Consider the following 10,828-nt stretch of genomic DNA (forward strand, 5'->3'; position numbering starts at 1 on the left):
CAAAGACCTAGATGATCTGCCAGGAACCTTAGGAGGGGGGTCGGTGGGAGGGTGTGATGACTGGAAGAAGATCAACAACTCAGCTGGAACATTATGGTAAGACATAACTTCTTTACCTGAAGTTGTTAATCTTCTTCCTATTCATCACTGATGGGACCGAGTCCCCAGCTACTTGGAGAACGTGGGTGGCCTTTATGGAAGAACATTCCTGAGAACCATAGAACCAAAGGCCGCTCTTCCCCTGGAGATCAGATCTTAATTTGTAATGCTTGATGAAGGTGTGGAGCTTAGCCCAAATGACAGCTACACAAATGTCATCCATGGAGGCCCTAGAGTGGAAGGCAACAGATGCTTCAATAGCCCTAGTTGAGTGAGCTTTGATTTGGCCTGGCTTCAATCCCTCCGTAAGTGAATATGTGAAGGCAATGCAATCCCTGAGCCATTTAGACAAAGTAACTTTTGGTACTGCACCTCCCATTCTAGGGCCTGCAAAGGAAATGAAAAGCTGATCTGACTTGTGAAAGGATTTAGTTCTGTCCAGACAGAAATGTAACTGTCTATGAACATCCAAGGAATGTGGGCAGTATTCTCCCATGTTAGAGCAATTTGGGAAAAACACAGGAGCTCAATGGACTGGTTCCACTTTGGGGAGAAAGTATGGGTTAGTACAAAGCGATACTCTGTCCCTTATGAAAGATCAGATAAGGGCTCTTGATACATAATGCTTGTAGTTCAGAAATTCTTCTGGCTGAAGTTATAGCCACCAGGAATAAGGATTTCCATGACAGGAATTTGAGATCACATGTCGCAGCCGGCTCAAACGGGGGCACAGAGAGAGCCTGCAGAACCCGTGACAGATTCCATGCCTTCACCGGTTGTCTGATGGGAGGCCTGCTGTGAAAAATACCCTTGAAGGTTTTGCAAAGGCAAGAGGAGATGTGGCACTCCTTCAGACCCATTATGGAAGTGGGAAACCGCTGCTAGATTGACTCGAACAGTGGAAGCCGAGGCCCCTTTGTCGAACAGTTCAGCCAGATAATGAAGAATAGACATCTGCAGCAGCTGGAAAGGCCACAAAAGTACCTCACAAAGGGGATTACTGGCCTCAAACAAATGCCCTACACTGACTGCCTCAAAAACACCAGCTTTACTCCATAGCATATCGCCTACTCCGAGGTGATCTCTGCCTAACATATAAAGCTATGTCAAACCTAGAGCTGTTGGACATGCTGCACCTAAAGAAATCCCAATCCCTCCGAGCTACACGCTCTAGGGGCCTAAACCTTGTCACCACAATAAACAGGACATGCTGGAGGAATAGATGCCTGTCCCAGAGACTTCCTATACTCTGGAACAAGCTACCCATCTATGTCAAGCAAAGTTCTTCATTAGCACTCTTAAAGAAAAATCTTGATGAGTGGATGGGAAATAGGAACTACACCCCGGGGATCACTTCTGTCTCTGCTGGACAGTGGCACAGGAAAATAGCTTTCTTGGGTGATGTAAGCTATGGAACCTTGCTGACTAGTATTACATAGGCCCTTGGGCCACTAACATAGTACCTACCTATAAGCCTATAATAGTGGCCACGGGGGCCGAGAGCGGGTTTAGCTTCTGATTACATGACCAAATAGAGAATATTTTCCATTTATCCTTGTAAAGTTTCCTGGTGGATGGTTTATGAGAGGCCAAGATAATATCACGGACGGGTGAGGAGAGGGTTTCCTGCCTGGCAACTAACGGAAGTGAAGAAATCAAGCTATCAGCTTGAGAGTGGACAGATTCGGGGGGGTCAGCCCTTGTGGTTGAGATATGAGGTCCCAATGAGTGTCTAGGATCTAAGGAGGTTGTAACAGATGAGGTCGAAGGAAGGGAAACCACACTTGAGGCCAGAACGAGGCAATGAGGATCACTTTGCTTCTCAACCGAATAGCTTTCCGTAGAACAAGGGGAATCAGAGGAATCGGGGGGTAAGCATAAAGGAGACCTGTGAGCCAATTGTGAATTAGAACGTCTCTCGGTGACTCTGCGAGAGGGGAAAGAGGGCAAAGTAGCTGCTGCATTTTGTGTTTGAAGAGGAGGCAAAAGGGTCGCAGCATAGCTGGCCCTAACGGCTGAAAATTTTCACCGCCACACTCTGGTTGAGAGACCACTCGTGAGGATGAAGAATGCATCTGCTCAGTCTGTCCGCAATCACGTTGGAGCTCCCCAGGATATGCGTAGCGATCAGAAAGCGGTTGGAAACTATCGCCCACTGCCAGATTCTCATGACTTCATGACATAGGGGGTAAGATTTGGTCGATCCCTCTTTGTTTATGTACCAGACCACGGACATGTCCAACTGGACAGCAATTGTTCCGGATGGAAGGAGCGGATGAAAAGCTTGCAACACTAACAGCACCACCCTTAACTCCAGGACATCGATATGCAAATTGACCTCTACATCAGACCACTTGCCTTGGACTGACTTTCTCTGGAAGTGGCCCCCCACCCCATCAGGGAATTATCTGTGGCCACCGTGGCACTTGGCTGGGGACCTGGAAGGGGTGACACCAAAGGTTTTCGTCTGTAGTCATCCACCAGAGGAAATCTTGTTTGCAAATGTTGGTGATGAGAATATTTGAGCTCAGGTGGTGAAAATTGGGTATCCACTGGGCCTGAAGGAGCCATTGTTTTAATTTCATGTGTAGTCTGGCTAAGGGAACTATGGGGATGGCTGCAGCCATAGATCCCAAGGCTTGAAGTATTTCCCTTGCAGACACCTTGCTTCGACATAGTGTCACCTGAACTTGTGCCCTTAGTCTCTGAAGCCTGTGGAGAGGAAGTGAGATCAGGCTTGACTGGGTGTTGAATATTGCCCCTATGAATTCCAGTTGTTGTGCTGGTTGAAGGTTTGATTTCTCCCATTGTATGGTGATGCCTAATGACTCCGCTAGAGCCAGTGTGTAGCAGAGGGCCCTGACCAGAAGACGCTTGGTGGGGGCGGAGAGGAGCCAATCGTCTGGGTATGGAGATACCTGGAATCCCTGAAGTCTCAGATGAGATGTTACCACTGCAAGACACTTCGTGGACACACTGGGGGCCGTTGAGAGACCTAAAGGCAAGGCTCTGAATTGGTACTGATTGGCTCCCAACTGGAAGCGAAGGAGACTCCTTGGAGCGCTTGTCCATCTTGATATGGTAATACGCATCCTGGAGATCTAATGAGCACATCCACACACCCTTCCGCAGAAAGGGGAGGATGGATTGGTCTGAACTACCAATTTGTTTAGTTGGCTGAGATCCAGAATGGTCCTCCAGTCCCCTGTTTTCTTCGGCACCAAAAAGAATCTTGAGTAGAACCCTGATCCGCAGTGATCTGGGGGGACCTGTTGGATGGCTCATTTTTGACATGGTTTTCGTATTTCGACATGGCTTTCATATTTCGGAAGCAGCCTCCTCCCTTTGACTGGGTGGAACATCGGGAAGGGATTTCGGAGGTCTTGGATAAGTTATTAGTGGAATATGGTAGCCTCTCTTAATGATTCTCTGCACCCACTGATCGTTCATAATGGAGAGCCAGGCAGCTTGGTGCAGAGAAAAATGTGCCCCAACTGTTTCCAGAGGAAAGCAATCGGGCAGTGCCTCAGAAGCACTGATATGGTCTACCTGAGAAGGAATCTCTGGAGCCCTGGTTCCGGGGACCCCCTCTGCCCCGAAAGGGACGTCTTCCATTATTGGAGCCCCCTCTGCCTCTGGAGGAATCCTCACCACGTGCATCTCGGAAAGGACCTTGAGACTTCTTGTGCCACATCTTTCCACTCCACTGATTCCTGGAGAAGGAATGCTGAGGTTTGGAAAAGCGTAGGCCAATGGCAGACAAGGTCTTCCCATCTTGCTTGCACATGGCTAATGTATCCTTGACCTTAGCACTGAACAGAGCAGATGGCTTGATAGGGGCATTTAGAAAGGAAGACTTGAAGGAGTCCGCGAGGTCGCAAATGCGCATCCAGGCATGGCGTTTCATGACTACACCTGCACCCGCAGCTTTAGTTGCTCTTTTGGTTGTGTGTGACAGCAACCTCATGGATGAATTAGATATAGATTCTAGGGTGGCAAATTGGGAAGTAACTTTATCTCATGCTCCATCCAATACTTGACCCGCAAGAATTCTGGAGAGTTCGGAGATGAGATCTCCCTGGAGTCTCGTAAAATGTGCTAGAAAGTTCAGAGACCGAACTGCGAAGGTTGCTGACGCAAAGACACGCTTCCCTAACCTGTCCACTGCCCAGGACTCTCTGTTGGGCGGGTGAACAGCAGGACTGTCTTCTGCAAGGTCCTTTTTCATGGCTGCCGCCACCACCATAGCGTCCACTGGCAAACCCCTTGACCAGTGCGGTTGATCTTCTGGAGAGGAGAGTACTTTGTCTGATATCCTGGGGATGGCCTCAATGGAGTCAGGGTTCTTCCAAGCCCATTGCACAATGAGTTTATCCAACTCATCAGCGAGGGGGGGGGGGGTCACCCAAGAAAGAGTGCCAAGAGCGAAAGGCCTGCAGGAATACGAATTCCTCCGAGGAAGGGTTGGAGGACTTCCAGTCACCCCTCTGTTTCATGATTTCCATGATGTCTCCGAAGGAGACATCATCAGGGGGTGACCGTGGGGATCCTTCCCCATCATCGTAGTCCGTATCTTCCGTGAGGGACTCCTCTGTGGAGTCCATGTGTTTCCTCTTACACACCCATTTCCGAGGGGTTCTGTGGTGGGAGCATCGGAAGAAGAATCAGAAAGGGAAATGCCCTGGACTGGGTTTTCCTGGGCCTTGTGCTCTTGGAGTCCTGGGGGGTGGCCTTAGCCAGCTATGGTTCAGAAGGAACTGGGGGAATAACCAACGGAGGATTGCTAGCAGCAAGCGCCCTCTCCATCACCCAGAAAGTTGTCCCGCCCAAAGAGGAATGGGAGCCCGAAACCGAAGAAGACAAAATCGGAACAGGGGTCACACCCCGCTCAAGACTGTCTACCTCCGGGGACAGAGCCTCAAGCAGACTCAGAGCGGTAGCCACCCTTGGATCCGAAGTCAGGTGCTGACACCGTCGGAACAGAGACCGGAACTGGAGGTTCCACCCCCAAGCATGAGATTGAGGAAGGGTGGGTTCCCACAGAACCGACACCCAAAGGGGTCTCGGGGCCTCCAACAGAGTCGTTGGCACAGAGGAAGGGAGTCCTCTAGTAAATGTTGGAAAAATGAGCCTTGGAACCTAGGGATCCAAGGGAGGAGAGTAAGTAGGGGTTGCTGGAGAAATAGACCCAAAGCCCCGCGTGGGATAGGGTCTAGGCAGATTTGCAGTTCCCCTGGCGGTCAGCAGCTGGTCAAAAATGCGCACCACATCCAATTCGGAAAGGTTTCTGATGCATCACACCGATGCCCCAGAGGGGATTCAGGCTGGTCCAAAAAGGGACTGCAGGCTTGTCCCGCAAACTGGTCCAAAGTAGATGAGTATCCGGTCCATGGTGTGTCAGAGAATGGCACTGACGATTCCAATTTTGCAACCTGTAGCAACAGTATGGTTGGAGCCGTGAGCAGGCTCAGAGCCAAAGTTATGATGGGGGGGTGGATGACAAAAACGGTTTTGAGGTAGTTGTCAGAACCGATATCAAAGCCGAAATGGGTGATGTCAGTGCAGAGAGAAAAATCGATACACTGGTCGGTACCAAGGCAATAGATTGTGCCGTAGTCATCAGTGCCGGAGTAGGTGCCAAAGACGTGACCTTGGTAAACTTCGGTGGAGCCGAGCTCTGAGCCGATGTAGTAGTCTGCACCAAGGAGGCATAACAGTGTTCAGATGAGGACTTATGGGCTTTGTGCTTGTGATTTTTACCTCTTGTCACCGGCCGGTGAAGAGGGGTCCGATCGAGGACGTTTCTTGTCCAAAGAAGGAGGGGATGAGACCACCGTTGCCAAAATAGCCTCCGAAAAAGATGAAGCAAGCAGGCCCTTTAAAATCAGTTTGTTACGACGTTAATTCAGCGTCTGCTGACTGAAACTAGCACAAATATCACACTGGGGTTTTGCCGACAAATGCGGAACCCCCAAACAGTACACACACTCTTCATGGAAGTCACTGTTCTGTAGTTTACCACTGCAAGAAGAGCAGTGCTTAAACCCCGTAGTTCCCTTCTTTTCAGACATCCCAGAACACACACTCACACAAAAGGGAAAGAGTGAGGAAAGAGAGGAAATGGAGAGAAAGGAAATACCAACAATGGTAAGAGAAAAAATACCTGTGGGTAGAGCTGAAGCAATATAGAAATCAAGAACAGATTATAAAAGGAGAAAAACTTTTTCAAAACTAGTAAATATATATGAAAAAAGCACTTAGCTGGAGAGCTTGGTGAAACGCTGCTATATGGCCGCACGGCAAGCGAGATCTGAGGTAACTGAGCAAAGGGCATTGTAGCAGCTTAGCTCGAGAGTTTTTTGGTGCATGCAAGCTTGGTATAAGGCCGGCTCGGTACCGAACCCATCAGTGATGAATAGGAAGAAGATTAACAACTACAGATTATTTGTTACTGCTCTGTATGTTTTGCATTTTATATTATGCTTCAGCTCAGTATGTTTGGACAATGGCTCGGGTTACTAGTGTGTTTCCCTGCCTACAAGTTTAACCATAGATGTTTGATACTGTCTTTTTATTCGTTGGCTCATGCTCGGAAGCTTGCCTACAGGCTATTCCACTCCGATGTTTTTGTTGATTGGATCACTGTCCTCTGATGTCATTTTTATGGTCTTTGCTAGTTCAGTTTATTGAGTATATTAATGTGTGCAATGCTTTTCAGTTTTATATTTTCTGATGAAGTAACATTCTATATTAAAGGAATGAAAGTGCTAAAAATCGGTTCTGCCTCAGTCGTTTTTTCTCATGGTACAGTTTCTAAGTTTTTAAGTCATAGATTTGTGTTCTTTGTTTTCTACGGTTCTGTTTGCATGCTATATATATAGATATATAGATATGTGAGTGCGTGTGTGTGTGTGTGCGTGTGTGTGTGAATAGTGTTTCACCTACTACTCATTGATGTTGACATGCTTTTATATTTTATTCTTTCCCACAGCTATTGAGTAACTTTTCTCCAGTAGACCCATCTGTCTACCACACACCACTTGGAATCCATTAAGAGTGATATCGAAGGTGAAAGTTTGAAAGTCAAAGGCCATGGGGTTTCCTGAAGGAGACTCAAGGGAAATGTTTCTGATATAATCTTTGTCTGCACCCTTTGACAAAATGATCTGTACACTTTTGAAGTGGGGCGTGCAGTGGCATGTGCATGATTCTGAGGTGGAGCCTGCAGTACCAGCACAGTGGCATGTGTGTGCTTCGTGCAAATATTGAAATCTGGTTACATCACCTACATACTGCTTAGCAGACCAGACACCCATCTTGGTCCTGTAGCTCTACTTGTAAATTAGTCTATACAGAATGCTACAGGAGAAGCAGCTGCACATTCCCCAAATGGCACTTCCAACAGCTGGGTCTCTAGTGTATCTCAGGTAGCCTGTGTCGTAATCATTATCCCATTATGACATAGTACTATCTCTGATGTCGGCATACTTTTACTCTCCAGTCAGTGTTTCTCGTGTTACTTCTACTGTTACCTACCATAAAGTTCCTGAAAGTAGTTAATATAAACATCAGCCATGCAATTTATAGTTTCCATCTTTGATTTTTTTCAGTAAACACAATTAATTTTTTTCTTGTAAATCAACTACCCATGTTCTTGCATTTTTTACCCTTAGAGCAATCTGTTGTGTATTACTGTTAGTGTCTGTAATTATCAGCAATTTTATGAGTTTATGCAGTTTGATTGTTACTGACAAATTTCTTCCTTTTTTTTCAGTGTTGCTAGTACAGTGAAGCATGCCCTCTCAATCTGGCTAAGTATAATTGTGTTTGGAAATAAGATCACTTATGCCTCTGCCATTGGAACTCTGTTGGTAATAATCGGTGTGCTTCTGTACAACAAGGCAAAGCAATACCAGAGGGAAAAAATAAGGAACATGACCACAAATGGCATTAACCAACGCACAGAGCCATTTGTTGCACCAGATTTGAAATCAGCTGAGGGCTAGCACTGAGTATGTAAAAAGTGGAATTAAAAGAAATCACCAAGTCGACCGCTGCTTGTTTGGGGTGTTCACTAGATATGACACGATTCACCAGAAGATTATATCAGCCGAACTGTAGCACCCCTGTTGATACCCATTCAGTGAAAAGTGAATAAATATCATGTAGTTATCAAGCAACTGAAAGTTTACATGGAGGTCCTAAAAACCAGTAAAATAGGCTTTTTATGTAAGCATGCAGCTGCCTGTGGCATTTGGAACAGTACTAGATGAGATGGCAGTGAATGTGAAAAACAGCATAATGCTGTTAGTGACCATTTAGAAATGGTATCTGGAAACTAAAATTCATATCATATAAGAATGATGTACTTCAAAATCTGGTTAAAATTAACAGTCTGCCTTCTGTATGCTATTTGCATAATGCTAACAGCATTTGAAAGGTAGAACTAATTTGTTTATAACAATGTGCTGCTGTCAGATTTCAGTATACAGAATTGTTAGAAACTACTGTGAAGGCAAGAGAACTTGTATGGAAGATTTAAGAATTATGAATGGTTTGAAGGGTTAACCTTCATGTATTGCTAATTTTTAAATCTCTTAATATTTTACGATGAGTGCAACTGTTTTGGATTTTGATGCCTACGCTGTATCTGGGCTCATAAAGTCAAATGTGCTTACCTTTTTAAAGATTGCAGTCCTTTCTAGATGGTGTTGTGTTGGCCAGTGAACTACATTCCTTACCCACTCAGTCAAGTATTTGTACCCAAGTACTATGATGTGGCCATTAGTAGTTATCCTATAAGTAAGGCATGTCTGCTGTTCCAGACTGAGGCCAGCAAAGAAAGACAGCAAATGAAATGTTTTAAAGTGTATTCAGAAGTACTGTGTTTAAAGTCACTGGACCTACAAGGCATTTTAACCTAAAATTCAGGAACAAAGCTCCAGTAATTGGCAGTAGATTTTCTTCACTTTTTCAAACATTGCCACCCTTTGTAATGCTGTGATGGAGTTTGTCAGAATGTGGGAGGTAGGGATGGTCTTCTGTTATCAATCTAAGATGAGAGAGTAATCCAAATAATCTAGGACATAGTAACTCTGATTGATCAAAAGCATTATAGGTGGGAGCTTATGCTTCAGAGGTTCTGGGGTTGGCACGTCATTCTGTCAAGAGGCTTGTTTCTGAATATTTTTCCATCATGGGCCCAATAGTGAAACTGCCACCGACCGTGATGTAATTTACTAAATGCAGTTGATCTTTTAGGTTTGGCATCACTCAAACTGTTGCCTCTCTCTGAGGGCCATTGTCAAGGATTAAGTCCCTTCACTCCAAGGTGCTGCTACATTGGTGTTTAAGTAAGTGGTACAGCCACATGTATGGGGTGTGGAGGGGGGACTTACCCACCCCACCCCACCCACCTTCCGTGACAGGGAAATTGTTATTTTTGGAGTTTAAATGAAAACATTCTTTCTGAAAGACTGTTTTTCAAAGGAAATGTGAGGCTGTTGATTTTGGGCAACATAGCTGCAGCAGTCACTTTGAGACTTTTTTTTAATTTGTGATGATAAGTTCCATGGCACTAAATGGGTTTTGCAGCTCCCAAATTTGTTAAAGGTCAAGATTATTTTGTGGAAGTATGGGCCCCCAACCTTTAGACCCAGGCTTAGTGAGTTATACCAGTCTTATGATGCACTGCACAGAAGCACTTCTCCGAAGGGTGCTGAAACAAATGTATCCTTTTATTTGGATGCATTTCTTGCTTTTCCACAAGGTTGAAGGTGCAGTTTCAGACTGCTGTGCTGAAGTAACTCCTGAAATGTGATGAGCAGAGTGGCTTTGAAGATACAGAACATTATTTATTTTTACAAGTTAACAAGTTTTAGGGATAATGTTCCTAATGAGATGGCAAGTATTGATTTAGCAGTGCCTAGCATCTGTCTGAGCAGCTTTGATTCCGACAGTCATTTCATTCAGCCTCCACCAAAATGTTTTATTCATCAGTTAATTCACCTTTGCCCCCTCCCCCCCCATACTGAAATTCTTCTGTCAAATGCTCAGCCAGCCCCTCTACCTCCGTTAGTATTGAGCATCATTGTTTGTTCTCAAAACTGTAACACTAACTACATAAGTGATATATGTTTGGTTGTGGTTTTAGCCATTCTGAGCAAGCAACTAGTGCAAGAGGTACTGCAAAACAGAGATGAGGTACTGGAAATTTTAAAGCCTTAAGGAAGAAGACCTCTCAGTACATGTCTTGTGAAGGCGGTTTTAAAAGGAAGCATTGACAGATTAGGTCATTAAACTGATTACAAGAGTATAATGTACTGTAAAACCTGCTAATTAAGTGTTACTTCTAGGTGTGGAACTTTTCTTGTTGATTCCATTGTTGGTTACTCACATTAGCTAAAATGGTTTAATTTTTTAGTATTCTTTTAGTTGTAAAATTAGAGAGATGTCCTTCAAATAAATATGAAATGATCCTCTACACTCCTGATGTTGATGTCAGAGTTGTCACTGAATACGATAGAAGTTGTATGGTGGACTTATGTACAAATGAAATACATATACACCTTTGTCTAATCGAATGAATGAGTGGAGTGGAAATGGTAAAAGCCAGGTACAGCACTTTATTTAACATCAGCTTGTTTGACATTTAATTCTGTTAATTCATCTTGTTTCCTTTTATGGCTGGCATGAAATAATGCATAATGTCACACAAGTTGAGGTGTGT

At 45.0% G+C, this 10,828-nt stretch overlaps 1 protein-coding gene across 1 annotated transcript in view; it reads left to right on the forward strand.

Annotated features, from left to right (window-relative positions):
• LOC122793585 (solute carrier family 35 member E2A-like) overlaps positions 1-10,584 on the forward strand; it is a gene marked incomplete in the record, with an annotated part of 983,710 nt that extends 973,126 nt beyond the window's left edge. Inside the window, 1 exon segment of the mRNA XM_044061755.1 lies at positions 7,874-10,584. Coding sequence (XP_043917690.1) covers positions 7,874-8,105 — 232 coding nt within the window.
• Between the last annotated feature and the right edge of the window lie 244 nt (positions 10,585-10,828).

This window comes from Protopterus annectens, chromosome 2.part0 (assembly GCF_019279795.1).
Source record: "Protopterus annectens isolate FY-2018-M chromosome 2.part0, PAN1.0, whole genome shotgun sequence".
Classification (NCBI taxonomy): Eukaryota; Metazoa; Chordata; order Ceratodontiformes; family Protopteridae; genus Protopterus; species Protopterus annectens.